Here is a 16,564-nt window from a genome sequence, read left to right as displayed (position 1 = left end):
TTAGACCCAGCCATGCTTTTAGCACCAGGAAAAACACATCTGTGTGATGGCTGTTAACTGCACCATTTTCCAGAAAATGTTTAGGCTTGTTGCTTTTCTCTGTCAGGAAAATTGTTTGGCTCTTGATTTTCAAGGAATACTACTGCATACAGTTTGTGAGAGACCCAAACATTTGGTGCTTCAATGTTGCCTTTATAGTATAAAAATAAAATATATGTGACCAAATACTGATTTTTAAATTAAGAGTAACCAGCTGTAATATTGCCAGAAAGACATTAAATGTATTTAGATTTACAGAAACATTTCCTCTCCCCAGCCACTGTCCACAAACGAAGTAACTTCCCTTTTTTCAGTAGTCATGGGAATTTAAAAAAGCAACAAATCCCTTATTTCTTTAGCCAAGCCAAGGTAGAAGTCAACATTTGAGACTCATAACAGGGTACAGGAGCACATGCTGATAAAGGAAATCTTTTCCCCTCAAATAAAGACAGTTCTTGTCAGGCACCTGCTTCTCCTCCATCCCAGGAGCCAGGGCTGGGGCACATCTGACAGATCAGGCACCAGGTGGGAGAAGCTCCACACATAATTTTTCCTCATATCCCAGGCAAACACATATGCTGGGGCAAGCATTTAGGATTTCATCTTTTTCCTCCTTGGATATTATTGCCATCATGCTGAAAATCAAAAAATCTGTTCATTATAAAAACATATCTGCTTTCTTACTATATGAGTTACACGAGAATATGTTTGGCTTGGTAAAACAAACCCAGGTTTCAAGTAGATCTGCACTTCCAGTAGACAGTCTGCTCCCCTGAATTGCCAGCATCTGTAGGACCAAAGCCCCTGGGATCAGAAAGGTTTTCCTTCCTTCCTTCCTTGATAGCTATCTCATTTAATTTACCCTCAAACACACCAGTCTGTGGAGTTTTGACACCCCTCGTTTTATTCAGCCTACAAAGAATACTTCCTTTTTTTAATGTGAAATTCGCCTTTAACGGAAATAAAATGCTTCATATACAAACCTACCCTTTGTGCTTAGCATAAACTTATTATTTCAAGAGATTAAAAGGAAATAGCTCATATAACATTGCAATATTCAGCAGTCTTAGTTAAATGTTTGATTATATATAAGTTGTGGCAATAGTGGACTACTCCAAATTTGAGAGAAACACATTTTGTACTTTAAAGCTGGTTTGCAGATAGCGTGGATGAAAGAGCACAGGATCATCATCAAAATACTCACTGTTCATCAGCTCAAGCCAAATGGGCGTTCTGCTCTAGGTCTAACTTCAAAGCAGAGAAGTCTCACAAATTGCTCTAACAAGAAATTGACGCTAAAGTCTTCTCATATTTGTACATACTTTTCTCCTGCCATCTCACAGACACACACACAAAAATTTAAAAATCCCCAAACCTCTCATTTCTCCACCATGACTGGCCACTCCATGGCTGGGGTGAGGGCAGGTCAACCAGAAGGGGAAGAGCTCTGCTGCTCCCTGCCACAGGCAGCACATGACAGAGCTACATCCTCTATTTAAATGCCAAACCTGAACAGAGACTACAAGACCTCAGGCCAAGCTGCCCCTGGCCTTGCCAGCAAGGCAGAGCTGCTCCTAATCCTCAACAAATTCAAGGCTAGACAAAGCTAACCCGTGTCATTTCACAGCATATGCCAGCATCTCTTTTTTTGATGGTAGAGGCTTGTGGAAGATGGGGTGTGCTTTAAATGCACGTTGATAAATACCTAGAGACAGCAGTTCTCTGAATGCCCAGAACAGAAGGCTCATGCCAACAAACGAGGTGAATTGCGTAGGTCCAATGCCAACCTGCCCACTCACCAGCCCCCTGCTGCACTGCACACTGACCCCCAACTTTCCAGAAGCCTTTACCTTGCAGGTGCTACTCCAGATGGAGTCTGGGAAAGAGCCCAGCATAGGCTATGGCAACTCCCAAGCTGAAGTTCAGGTTCCCTGACCCTTCACACCCCAAGGGCAGATGCTGCTGTGAGCCTGGTACATACACTGGCAGTGAGGTCTGACCTGACAGCCTGGCTGAAGGAAGTGTTCCACCCAGCCAGCCTCCTGGATTCAGGCTGCTGCTGCTGCACTCTGGAGGCAGCAGATAGCACCCAGGCACAGAGAGAACCCTGAGCCAGGCCATGAGGGCTGGCTCTTGCCTTCACCTTGTGCGAGCAGGGATGCAACAACCCCTCAATTTGTAATTCCTGAGAACCAAGAGATGTTGACCTGAGACCTCAAAATAGAACCAGAGAAAGACCACGCTCCTGCTTTAGGGCAGACAAGCTATGCAGAACTATTTCTGTGAACTATTTATACCAGTAACTATTTCTGTTAGGTACCTACAGCATTTACAAGAGCTGAGCATCTGGCTGACTCAGTGGGGACTGCCATGTCTCCATCCTTTCTGCTCACCAGCACTGCTCCTCTCCACCCCAGCTCACAACTGCAGCCTCAGCACGCTCATTTGGGGCTAATTCCTTTAATACACCCACAGCAACCCCCAATTTCCAATTTTACAGTGGCAGTAATGCAAAACTAGCACTGGATTTGGTTCTGTTGTTGAGTTTCTCTGATGCCCCCAGCTTTCAGACCAAGGTGAGGCTTTGATGCATTGTTATGACAAACCTTTCAGGAGGAAAAGATAATCATGCACCACCTGGGTTGCTGCAAATTCAATTTACTCTGCAGCATGCTTTATGCTGGTCTGGAGCTATTAAAGAGAGACAGTTTCCAGGTGAGGAGTGTGCAGCAGTGCATAGCTAAATTGCTTTCTCAGGGTTGCCCAGTGCTGCCCCTCCTGCATCATCCTGGGGCTTTTCACTCCTGGAGGCCTCTCCCCACCTTTTGGGGTAACACATCTGGGGTCAGAGCCTGCAGGAACATAACATTTGGTATTAGTTTATCTTTGTTGCACAAACTTCAGCCCGAACAACCCAAACCTTTTTCTCTTACCTAGCCAGGCAGAACTGTCCCCTTATTTCCCCCATATCAGACAGGACCAGGATCAGAATTTAGAACAGGATCCACAAGGAAGGAAAGAGGGAGGAAGCACCCTCTTGGAGGTGGTTGGATTTTTCTAATAGGGACAACTACCTTCCTTAAAATTCCTGCATTCCTTCCTGCACTCATCTAAAAAACTTCTTTTCAGCTTGTAGCAACCAATGCAATTTTTTCAGGCTACCCTAGAAAGGCAGCACCAGACAGACAGACACAAGATCCACGTGTTGCAATAGAAACAAGAAACAGATTCTTAGATGAGAAAGAATGAAAACAGCTCTCAAGGTAAGTTCCCCCAGCTGGGATGTGCTGCATCTCAGACCTGAATTCCTACTGGGGAACTGCAAAGCCCCAATCTCCATGCTCTGAACACACTGCCTTCCATCAGAATAAAGAAGGCTGGCCTTTCACAAAAGAATTGTAAAATTAGCAGTATTACCATCTGAAGCAAAGATCTGAAGCAAAGACCACATTTGGAGAGAGGCCTATTGTCTGAACAAGTTATATCAATCTCTCAGATCCTGGTTTCTCACACAGTCCAGAAACACATGGAACATCTACATTCACTCTTGCAGAGGTATTAACCGTAGTTAAATATTTAGCTTAAACTGGAAGTTAAGAGTTTACCATATCTCTAATATTACTACAGAATATTTTCTTTAACAGTTAAATGCAATCCCCATTTTTAAGAGTACAGTTAGAAATTCAAAAATGGAATTGTGGTTTTGTTATGAAACGTCTAAAAGGGACTAAGATCTGAAAATAAACACCAAAAGGCCTAGCAGTAAAGCATGGTTGGTGAGATAGGAATTAAGCCTATATGTTACTTTTCAGGAGGATTCATTTCCCTCATCCACCCCCATTTTGTGTTCTACATTTAAGGACAAAGCACCAAGGTATGTCTTGGCAAATCCTTCAGTAATCAGCAAATCTTACATCTCTTTTGTCTAGGACATGTAATTCTGAGATATTAAAACACCTCTAAACTGGCACCAGCAAACACGTTCAGGTCACATTTGCACTTTTTTTAACACAGAACTTAAAACCATTCATTGCAAGAAAAAAAGCCAGCAGCACCAAAGAACTTGCTTACCCTTGATTACCATAGGCATTTTTATTAAAGCTTTAACATTTATCAGAATACTGGGTCAGGGAAGATAAAAATGCAGAATAACTTAAAAAAAATAATAAAAAAGCAGCCTTGCTGGGAACTACTGTTTAAAAAAAGCCCTAACAGAATAGGAGCTTCTTGAAATATTAGGCGTTGTAGCATTAAAGTTATCTGCAGCAGGACATAGTCTCACAAGTTCTCAGTGTTATTGAACAGTCCTTAAAAGCAAGCACCAAAAACCATGCAGAAAACAAGGAACCATTTATTTCTGTATTCCACTCTTCTCCAGAACCACGAGTTTCCAGAAAATGTCCCGTTAGGATCCCTTTGATTCTCAGACATGGCAAAGGTCAAAGACTTTCCTGTAAAAAGGCACATACCTCTCCAGAATATAACTCTGCACACATGATTATTTGTCAAACACTGTGCCAAACCCCAGTGTTTAAATGATTATTTAAGAGGTAGACTTTTCCTATTGATCACCTCCAACTGAGCATCACCTAAGGGTAACAATCCAGACAACTTGACTCAAAAGTTTCCCAGTAAGTTGATCATTAGAGTGTTAAGGAAGGATTCCCCAAGTACTTGTCATGTTTATTATCCCCTCCCCAGCCTCCTGTACCTGGCTAGAGGAAATCCAAGTAGCCCAACATGACAATTTTACCTTAACCAAATATAGAAGTTTCCATAGATAAGCCAGTAGTGGTAAATAAATAAAGCAATAGTTACTACACTATTCATCCCCAACTCCCACACTTATTAATGGTCACAGTCTGAAAAAAATCTTAACTGATCAGTTAAAAGAAATATAGAAATATACATAAAACCAGCTGTCTTAGACAGCATTTTTATTAAAAATGAATACACAGAGACATAGCAGCTTTTACAATAAAGAGTTTTTTAAAAGGCATCAAGTTGTAAGCCAACCATTCAAAAAAGAGGCTTTGAAATGTTGTCTTCCACAGCACTTTTTGCCCATTTGTCAACGACGGAGAGAAATCTGCCGATTACCCAAAGGACAAATAGGCACAGTAACTAATCTAAACTTCAAGCCCTTTTTCTGAACAGTTGATCAAGCATCACCCTCCGCAGCAGCATCTGGAGCACACTTCAGTGTTCTTTCAAGTGGCTGGTGTACTTGATCCATTTCTTTAAAGTATTTTAACATTCAATAAAACTATTTCAAATAGAAGAACTTCTGTCATATGAAAGTACGGTTTCCTTTTCAGATTCCATGAAAGCTTATGAACTTCACTGGCAGCATTTCTGCAATGGAGCAGGAGCTAAAACCAGCAGAACAGGCACTTCAGCAAAACTGTCCATCAACAGTTCCTAAAGTCATATTGATTGCAGTCCAGAAGACAGTTTCTTACTACTTTGTGGTGGTGTAAGGACACCAGTGGGGAAAGGTGAAGTCCTATTTTGCTCAGCCAATATGGCTTGTTTTGCTTGAGCCCTGTCCTGAAAGCACATAAAGAAAAAAAAAATCTGTACTTTGGTGTGTCTACACAACAGATCAATAGAATTCAGTGGTTTATAGCCTGATAGATTGTTAATCTGGAAATGCATATCCTTATCTAACCCTCCTAACAGTTACTGATAAATCACACAGTACACAGCAGTTACTTGTAGGACAGCTCCAAGAGATCAGTATTAGTTTTTGGAATTTGATGATTACCATTAGGTATATTCATAACATACAAGCACTCCTGTACCTTCAAGAAAGCAAAATTCAGAAACAACTGAGCAGGAAGAACTTTAACTTCTACCTACAATTCAATAACCTAAAGAGATAAAAATAACCCCAGCAGCTTAATCCGCAATTTGTTGAACAAGATTTTGATCCTCTGCAAGTTTCTCACACTAAAAACCACTCTTGCTCCACTGCTTGTCAATGGCCACTGTCACATAACAGTCCCACTAGATCAGTCTCAAGTGATCAGATTTTATTTTTCTCTGGATCAGACAAAACTGTATTAGTATTTCCTAGAGAGAAAGGTCTAACAAACACATAGTGTTTGAAGTATCCCAAAGGGTAGAGAAATGCTTTTGATTTCTATGTTGTTTGAGATGAGAGGCTGAAGGCACAATCACCATTTTAAACTAAATCCTGAGCAAGTCAGTCCCAAGACAAGTCTTTGTCTCAAGAATTTTGGATCTGGAGCACAATCTTATGCCTTTTATCATCTAAATACACTCAGTCTCAACCTATTAATGCTTCACTTAATTGACTGTATGTCCTAACCAAAGAAACAAGACCTCAGATTTCAGACAGGTTTTTGTCTTCATTCTGCACATACATACCAGCAAATCTAAGCTGTTTATGTGCGTCTGTATATTGTGCAAATCTTCAGGAGCTATCCCGCTAAAGTGTTTGAGTTTGGAGCTTCCCACTTCCTTCAGAGCCATGGCAAATGGGACCATCCATTTCACACAGTCCTCTATCTCACAGAATTCATAACCTGCAACACAAGACACATGCTTATCTGCCCGAATGAAGACATAACACTTGTCAACACACGAGACTGACGTTTATAAATGCCAATACCTGAAACTTTCTGCATCAACTCAGCTGAAGAGAAGTGATACAAAGCAGAAGCTGCAAGTATTCTATAGGTATATTCCAAGCAGCCAACATCCAGCACACAGAGATCCAAGAGCTACAAGATAACAGATGTTTAGTAAGCCCGACACAAAAACACTTTTCTAGGTGAAACAGCATTTGAAGGAAATCAGTCTTACCTCTATTATTTGTACAAATATCTGCTGTGGATATTGTGGCAGCATTACCTCATAAAGTTCATTTAAATATGCAACTTGCAAGTAAATGTTTAGCCACGATACAACTGTCAGTGGATTTAAGTTCCAATTAAGAGCCTGAAAGAACAGATACGAGACTTCAGTGCCAATTTAAGTTCCTAACTTAAACCATGCAAGATTTTAACAATCAGAAGCTCTAATCCCCAGTTGATTAAGGCACCTTTAAAACATGCAAATCAAATACTCTCCTGTAGATCTTCCTGCTGATACAGTCAGGGAAAAAATAGTTTTGTTAATACACATACTGGTGGATGTTTTAGATCACTTGTTACCTAGAGAAAACACCACTTTCTAATTGGTAAGAGAATTTGTGCCTAAGATTAACTGAGGAGCTCTGCTTTTAGTCTGATTATGCGACACATTTTTAAAAACTAATTCCACTTTTAAATATTACCTTCATAATGATCAATTCCATACTGATGATTTCATCTTCTGTACAGGCTCCATCTGTAACATAGGCAAACTGGTGCAACTTTGGTGGATAAATTTCCTAAAAGATAGGACATCAAGTATGTAATTTGTGGAATAGGTTGCAACTAGTTTTACGTATTACTTTAATAAAAAATAAAGAAATAAACAGAACAACCACGGCTTCAGTCATCCAAAACAGAAAGAAAGGGGGGATAAGGAACTATCTCCCTTTCTAAGTCCTGATGTTTAACAGACTGCCTTTAATAGACAGATTTCTTGTTCATCATAGCCTTCAACTTTCTCTTTGGATGGATCAGTACAAAGCTACATTGTTTGACCACAGCACCACTGTGACTGTATCATAACTGACATCAAGACTTTTTTAAAGGTCCTAAAGAAAAAGCCATTTATCTCTTGCTTAAGAAAAGACTGAACAGCAGCTAACTTAAATGATTATGAATTTAAGAAGCACTGTGTATTTTAGTAGTTCAAATTGTTCCAGTAAATAATAGTTCAGACTAACCTGCAGTAGGGACTCTATTGCAATGAAATTGCAACAAGTGGTCTCTGTATACAGCAGCCAGTCAGAAATTCATTTAGCAATGGCAACCAGAATTTTAGATATATTCTAACACTGAATACTCTAATGAGAAAACTAGCTAACATCACAGTATCATTTTACCCACTTTTAAAAAAACAGGAACATTGGAAACAAAAAAACCCCAACCTTTTTTCTGTCTCCCAGCTGAAAAAAATGGTAGCAGCTAACTCCATAAAGCTTTCCACAATGTGTCCAGAATCCAATAAGTGTGCTGTGTGTCCATTCACATTTTCATGTTAAGTAAAGCTGAAGATACTTACCTCGAGCTTTGCTGCTATGAATAGAGAAGTGACACCAATGAGCTGCAACAGTGTTTTCACAACATCCTGTTGTGTTGCCATAAAGCGATCAAAGAAATCCTGTGCTAAATAAAAAGTTTCTCTGTGAAGTTTGTAGGCTTCACAAACCTGGAGACACAACAGAGATTACAAAGGTCAAGAACAGTGTTAAAAAGTCAAAACTAGATGCTACATATGTATTTAAAAAAGCATGAGATAGACATAAAATTTATATTGGCTTTCTATTCACTGCTATTGTGAAGTAACATGTTAACTAAGTGCAAGAGTTAAACAGTTTCCTTTGACACAAGATGACTCTCATTACAGTAACTTCCAGGAAAAAGAAAACAGATTGGAGTGAAAACCCTTCTAGGAAATACAAGCGTGTGTTCCAACAATGTCAAAACATCAGTTCCTCATTTTTTGCCAAGATCCATCATTCCAACACCTCAAAAGAGAAAATTCTCACAAGCATTTTAAAATTAAGAACAGGGATTACACCACCAATTCCTCCAAATAGCAAAAACCATTCAGACACGAGAGGAGTTGTAGCACATTCTGCTTGACAAAAAAAGAGGCTGTGAAATGGATCTGATCTCAGAGCTACCCACCTTCCTTTTTAAGGTGACTTTTGTAATTATTTTTTCAGCCTTTGTCTGCAGTGTAACCTTAAATTTTTAACACAGGGTAAGCTTTTATTATCCACTATCAATCTAAATGAATAGCAGACTATATTGTCAGTTTGCAAATCATCAGCTCAGTACATCGTATATTCTTTAAGTTTGGTGCCATTCATTAACAAAATTTAAGATGAAGACAAGTATCTGGAGCTAAACATGTTCCTGAAGTGCACTCATGACAGTTATTAGTGCACTTCAACAAAAGCACACTCGAAACACTCACAGGCACAGAAAAGCTTACCTCCATTAGCCAGTCTAGAAGGATGGCTCTCATTTTAGGCTGCAGCTGGGGGTGCCTTTGCATGTAGAATTTATCCCTCACGTAGATCTCTTCTTTGTTTATCATGTTTTTCCATACATCATCCCTGTTCGCCCAGCTAAGAGAGATCAGTTTTAGTCTTGGATCATGAGACAAGAGGAAGGCAGAGCAGCAGCAGCCCAGCACACTCACCCTAGAGCTGGCAGTGGGGTAGCTCTGGTGGGATCAACGCCCAGATGGATAAAACGTGAGTAATCAACATGAACAGGATCGTCGTCTTTATCCGGAGTGGGAATCAGCATGTGGGCATTCTCGTGACTGTTATTCCAGGACATCTGTTAAATCAAACAGGAGATTGTACACTGGGCTTTCTTAAGTTAGCGTTTTAGTTGTAGATAGAAAATACTCAACTTGTGTCACGATTTCTTGCCCATGTCTTATCTCTTTAAACTGCACAGAATGGTAGAAGCTGGAAGGTGCCTCTAGGTCTTTTCATCAACCTCCCTGCTCACACAGGGCCACAAGAGCCAGTTGCCCAGGACCATGTCCAGAAGGCTTTAGAGTACTTTCAAGGAAGGAGACTCCACAACTATTCTGGACAACTTGTGCCAGGCTTGTCTGCCCACAAGAAGTGTCCCACAATACTCAGAGGGAACCTCTTCTGCTTCAGTTTGTGTCCATCTCCTCTTGTCCCATCACACAAAGAAGAGCTTGGCTCCATCTTATTTACATCTTCCCTTCAAACAGTTATAAACAATTGACACAAATCACCACAGACCTTCTTTTCTCCAGGCTAAACAGCCCCAGCTTCCTCAGCCTTTCCCATAAGGAAAGATGCTCTAGTTCCTGAATCACCTTAATGGACTTTTCTGGACTCTTTCTTGTATGCTCAAGTCTCTCTTTTTACTGGGGAGCCCACAACTGTGCACAACACTACAGATGTGCCTCACCTCTGCTGAGTAGAGGGGGTGGTGCTTATAAGCACAGTAGAGAAAGTTTGGAACTACAGCTGAAGAACATTCCCCCCCATTCTCCTTTTGAAGGACCACAACTGTTTCATGGAAGGATACCCGAGTCAGAACCTCCTGCTCTCATGCTGCTTTTTACTTTTACCAAAAATATACTTGCCCTCAGGTAAACAACAAGCAGGAACTCAAAGACCCAAATAGGAGGCCAGGATTTCTGGTAAGGAATATGTAGGTAATATGCCTGAAGCCATGCTTTCATGCAAAGCATCTCAGACAGCAAACAGCAAAATAGTTTGTAGAATTATGTACTCACTCAGAAAAATTAAGATAAGAACCCAAAGCATATATTACCCAATTTTCAGAATACAGCCAAGTACATTTTAAACAACTGCTACTAAACTATCAAGCTGATATTTTTATATGTCAAATTCTGTCGTGGTCTGCAAACATCAGACATCCAAAACTTCACCAGCCATGTCCTTTCAATTTTTATTTGGACCAGAACTTAAGTCTAGGTTTATTCTTCTGCCACCTAACTCTTAAACAGAATTTTGTACACTTCAGACAGTGCCCCAGAAAAATGCTACTTTATTTGCAGCAGAATACAAAGCCAGCACTGTGTCATCACACCTAAGCAAATTAAAATTTGGCATTTCTGTTTAACACTGAAGTCAGCCATCTTGCTGCAAATTGATCAGTTCTGCACCACTAAAAGGACAGAACTCCCTAACAGATTTCTAATGTGCTAAAAAAATAAATTACAAACAAGCTCAGAATAATCATTAGGCACTATCAAGTAAAACACTATGTGAAACTTTGCCTCTAGCAAAAAAAGCTTCCACAGCTGACTTTTGCCATCTCTCTTACATATGACATCACTTCCCAGCAAAATGGCTCCCTCCTGCACCAGTTCCACAAACAGAAACCACTGACTTGATGAAACAAAAACCACATTTCACAGTTCTCTCACAGCTAAGACTGCTTTGCACTTTGAGTTACTGACACACAGATCAGTCTTTTTTCTTCTTGGGAGCTCTACATGCAAATGTAGCATAGCTACATACCCAGCCATACCAGGATTTAATTTGGGCGGGGAGGAGGTAAAACAAGGGAACAGTATCTTTATCTTAAAAATTACAGACTCCTTACAAACTGAAAGTTCAGATGAAAATGTCACATCAGCATTGCTTGAAGTTAATTTTTGTCCTCACTCAAAACTAGACTTTAGTCACAACTTTGTTCTCCAAACTGCACAGCAAGCCCAGCTGCCAACAGCCTTTGGAGAAGTGCTGTCTTATCAGTTAATCAGCAAACAGAAAAGCTACAGTATCTATTTAAAGGTGCCTACTACCCCAGCAGTTTCTGAAAGACAAGAGACTTGCTCACTAAGTTCTCAAAGCAGACACAACACATGCAAAGATATTAGAGATATTTCACTACCCTAAATTTTCTATAAGGAAACAGAAATCAAAGTTCAAGAGCCTCTTAGGTGTTTTGAAAAGAAGGGAAAACAGTTTTTGACAACATAATGTCAACTTAACAAGACCTTGGGGGAAAGATGTGAGCAACACCACAAGTACACAGCTTAGCTAGAGACAAGAATAAAACTAATGTGCAGGGCTTCAAAATAAAGCAGCCTATTGTAGAAGGAGACAGGAATTAATTTGAATAGGTGAGGGAGCACCATAACTGCGGCACAGATTTTGGCTGAGAGAATGAACATTATCAGTAAGGCTCTTGAGTCTTTAAAGCAGATTTAAGCAAGACACTCAATCAAAAGTAAGGAACACTATGAAGAAACTGCATTACCTCACACTGCAACTGTAAGGAAATAGGAGCCACCACTGAAAAAAGGAACAGTTTAAGGTGGGGAGGGTATAAGAAAACCATGAAGAACTTCCTTTGGGCTTGCACAGACCCAATCCAAAAGTGGAGACCTGTCAGAAAGCAACAGATGTTACCCAGAATCTGTGCTGCCTACAGTCCTGTGCTTAATTCTGAGACATGCAGGAGCTGAAGCAGCACACAGGCAAAAAAATCAGTGCAGAGAATGTCCCCTTCAAATCTATGTGGAGCCCAGCAAGAAAGCTTGGTGACACTCACAGTAATGTTCCAGGTACAGGAGCAAGTAATCAGATGGAGATCTCTATCTCAGACCTAAGAACAAGACACAGACTGGAGAAACTGAACTAAGCACATGAGAAGGCTAATTAGGAGAAGAGGTACTAAGAGGGTAGAAGGTGGGTGATAAGCCCATTAGAGCACCCAACCCCACACAGCTCCAGAGAAAACCCAGATTTCAGAGGCGGGGTCTTTTTAAAGCTCAAACATTAGCAGGCCTCAGTTTTCTGCAGCATGTCACCATTCACTCATACATCAAATAGTCATAGAAATTAATCCTTTTGAACCTTCAGGATACAGATCAGACAAAAGAGAGCAGGTAGTGACCACTGGGGTTATTGTTTATAGGCCATGCAGGGCCTTCAGTGAAGAAACACCTGAAAATACAAACTACTGAAACACTCGTGCACCTCGGTGTGAGCTAGGGAGCCACCAGAATGAGCTTCCACTGACAAGCAAGGAGTGCAGCAGGAGGAAGAGAATGACACAGAACTGCAAATCAAACTCAAACAGCAACATCAGAGGTTTTTCAGCATGGAAACAGGCCTCTGTCACCTGAAAAGCAGCACCTTACACCTTATACCATAGACAATGGTATCACTTCCACATCCACAGCCTTAGTTTGCCCATCAGAAATAGCAAGACCTATAATTCCAGTCATTTTTTCGCTCACAGGACAGGTTACTTTGAAGTATTGAATTTTTCTTTGCTCTCAGAAGGGAATTCCAGACTTAGTAAACAGGACAGAAAAGTGTAACTCATACTGTTAAATTATTCCAATTCTCTTGGGGTAGCATAGGAGCTTCTACTCCTTTTAAATAAGAGTCTAAATGTCCCAATCCAGATTAGAGCCAAGTCAGATCCTCAGCCTGGGCATAGTTTACACTCCTTTTTTGTGGGCTTTGTTTTGTTTGTTTGTTTTCAATTGAATCTTCAAAAGTTAACCTACATTAGTCAAAGAAAATTTTTGGAGGATATTTTCAAAACACTCAGGTGGAACACTTTGACAATGCTAAATTCAGATTCTGGAAAACATCTCACAAGGAGCTGATCAAAACTCCTTCCCAAGAGTTTACTCCACCTTTACATGTGAGAATATTACTTAGTTACATCTAAAGAAACTAACTTCTAGATTCAATTCTTCACTTTATATGGAGGTGACCATGCAACTTGTATCACAATTGCACAGATTATTCTAATCTAGTTAGATGAATTCTGTTTTACATGGAGCCTTGGAAGTATATTCATCCCCACAAAGCAGCCAGAATTACTATGAGAATTGCTAGCAGAATTACAGCAGTGCCAGTTCTCCAAAATCAAACACAGAATTTATGCAATATTCTGCTGTCACAGACCTGATGATATAGCCACCCTTTCATCACATAAAGGGTAACGGCATCCTAATTAAGAACTGGGGCCTTATGTTCCACAGAAGCAAACTAATGAATTGACTATGAAGATGTCATAAAGTGGGATGTGACTCTGATATTTTGCCTTGTGGATAAACTAGTGTCAGTAAACAATTTATTTAATGTAGAAGTCATGTGGTATAGGCTACAGTGGATTTATAGCTGCTTGCAATTTAGAACTGTCGTGTCTCCACAGAATAACTGTCGTCCTGGCTATCATTCCAGCCTGCTATACTGCTGCTGGAACCGTAAACATATTCTCATTAGTGGTCCATGGCAATTTATATCAGAGAATAGCTTGTGTCACACCATAGACTGAAGAGCTGCTGCTGTGCAGCCAAATGTTAGCTTTTTTAACTAGATCTGGAACAATCTGGCTACTTTGTCACAAAAAAATACCTTCTCTAGGTAGGGAAAGATATATAGGCACAATATTATTTATTGTTTATAGAATGGAAGGGTCAAATTCCACCAGCAACCTATAATTACCTTGAAAAATTCCAAAGTAAAGATTTTTGATACCTATTGTCTAAATTTTGTAAGTTTTAGTTTACCTATTATTCCTGAAGTAACACTAAATGGCTACCAGGCCAAGAGCACAAACAAGAAGACAAAACTGGAATCTTTATCTGCTTTCAAAGTTGAAGGTCAACATATACAAAAGAAACTTCAAGTTTCCTGCCACTGTCTTTCTGGAAGACAATAAAATTGAGTCCCCATTGAGATTTTCTAACAAATACCTTGTTATTATGCAATAAACATGCACAAGAAGGCCTTGCCCGGTTTAAACAGAATGAATCTTCTGGTGAAGGAGAAAGATGCAGTGAAGGACAGGCAGCTCTTCCTTGTCAGAAGTGAGGAATTAGTTTAATATACTGTGCAAAAGAAAGACAGAAGGGAAGGAGAGATCCCCTCATTAAATGCTCACCATTTGAGCCCTGCTTAATATGTTGACTGATAACTAGTGTACGCAGTTGCAACAAGCAGAGGCCATTCCAAACAATGCTGCCCATCTGTTATGGTAGCACTTCAGTCTTAGAACTTCCAGCTGCCACTTCGGGTTAGATGTGCCACATTATGCACAGCCTTGCCTACCAAATGAGGACAGGCTGCACACCCTGACCATGACTTCTGCAACTTCAGCATCACCCTGCATGTGCAGTGACAGGCTGAAGTTTCAGTGACAGTAGCTGAGCAGGTGGGGGTGTGTTCAGCGAAAAAAGGAGGGGAATGAACCTATTCCAGAACACAGAGGCTACTCTAGGTACGAAAGCATCATGCTTTCAATGTCACACACCAACATGGCATCCAACAGATACCAAAAGCATCTGCTCTTCAAGAATATGGAAGGCACACAAAGGGAACTAGAGGACAACTAGTTTTGACTTTATAAGTCAGCTCATTCTACAAGCCTTGCTAAGAAAGCTGGCAATGGACATGATCAACCTCCAATGCAGGACCGATTTGCACATGTTGAATGACTTTACAGAAACATTCCCTTGTTCTGCAGAGAAACAAAGCCTATTTTACTATACCATGAGCATTTAGCATACACTTCCAACTTCTAATCAGGAGCCCCTTACTTTGTCTGATAACTACCCTTGCCAATGGGAACATTCCAGGTGATGCTGGAAGGGGAAGCCTTCCTCTCCCTGATGATAGAGAAGTAGAGACATGACAGTAAAGAGAACCACCTCAAGAAATAATTCTGTCTTAAGTGTCTTGTGCTTTAGCCAGCAAGCTATAGGAGCACATGTACAAAGTACATAAGCACATGACTGCACTTCTGCACCTCTCTAGAGAAGCAAATACAGAGTAGGTCTAAAGGCTTGACAGGTGCACCCTTGCAACCCCAGGACAGCTGAATTCACTTCAGCATTAACATAAGGTTTCAGACCAACATGGGCATTGTGTCTTGCAAAGACTTCAAAACTACATATACGAACTGAATTGTTCTGCACACTCCATCATCAGCCAGGGCCAACAGTCCCCCTTGCCCACTGCTACACAGCATGTGGCAGCAGCATACCTGTTTCACCACGTTAACATAAATAATGAGGTACCGCAAAGTAAAATTACAGTACTTACATATAAAGCAAATTCAATTACCTGTTTTTCACACGGCTTTTTTCTAGTCATCTCCATTTTGGCAATTTCTTCATCAGGATCCTGTAAGAACTACAAAAAAAGCAACATATCATTTCCGGAGTACAAACCGCGGGACAAGCAGCTGTTGGCCGCTGTGACACGAGCCTGGCCCCTCCGGAGCACAGCCCCGCAGGCCCACCCGGCCCCCGGCGCACCGCGTGGGCCCCGCACCCCCAACAAAAGGCGGCGAGGGCGCAGGGGCCCGGTCCGGCGGCGGGGCGGGCGCTGGCCCGCGGGCACCGGGCCGGGCCCACACTCACCGTGCCCACATCAGCTTTCCTCTTGCGGGTTCGCATGGCGTACTCGGCACCCGCGTCTTCCTTGGCGGGACCCTTCTCGTCCGCGCAGCCGCTGCGGAGAGATAGGAAGCTGATGGAGCGCCGGCCGCGGGAGCCTCCCGGGGGTGCCCGGCGGGGCGCTCGGCCTGCAGGGCCCCGCACACTCACCTCCCCCGGAGCATGGTCAGCCTCGGCCGGCCGAGCGCCGCACGGGACGCGGCCGAGCGGGCCCGGGCCGCGGACATCCCCCCACAAAGGCCGACAGAGGCGCGCAACGGGCGGCCGGACCGGCCCCACCGACTCCCACCGCCCCGCGCCCACCCGCCCGCCCACGCTGCCGCTCACTCACCCCCGCGCCAGCCCTTGCCGGCCGGGAGCGGGTGGTCGGCGGGTGCCGGGCCGGTGGGGCAAGGCGGGGCGCGGGCGGGTTCCGCCGGGCGCCTGCTGCCTCACGGCGCGGCCG

At 42.0% G+C, this 16,564-nt stretch overlaps 1 protein-coding gene across 1 annotated transcript; it reads right to left on the bottom strand.

Annotated features, from left to right (window-relative positions):
* Positions 1 to 4,166: 4,166 nt before the first annotated feature.
* On the bottom strand, positions 4,167 to 16,385 carry CCNE1 (cyclin E1). The gene is made up of 11 exons (XM_040075182.1): positions 16,270 to 16,385; positions 16,084 to 16,174; positions 15,785 to 15,853; positions 9,370 to 9,512; positions 9,160 to 9,295; positions 8,221 to 8,367; positions 7,343 to 7,438; positions 6,871 to 7,005; positions 6,677 to 6,788; positions 6,433 to 6,590; positions 4,167 to 5,589 (listed from the first exon to the last, which is right to left on the bottom strand). Exons 1-11 carry the CDS (start codon positions 16,344 to 16,346, stop codon positions 5,467 to 5,469), a joined length of 1,287 nt encoding a protein of 428 aa, XP_039931116.1. The 5' UTR covers positions 16,347 to 16,385; the 3' UTR covers positions 4,167 to 5,466.
* Positions 16,386 to 16,564: the final 179 nt, after the last annotated feature.

Source organism: Hirundo rustica, chromosome 11 (genome assembly GCF_015227805.2).
Source record: "Hirundo rustica isolate bHirRus1 chromosome 11, bHirRus1.pri.v3, whole genome shotgun sequence".
NCBI lineage: Eukaryota > Metazoa > Chordata > Aves > Passeriformes > Hirundinidae > Hirundo > Hirundo rustica.
This window is presented reverse-complemented; position numbering and strand designations above follow the sequence as displayed.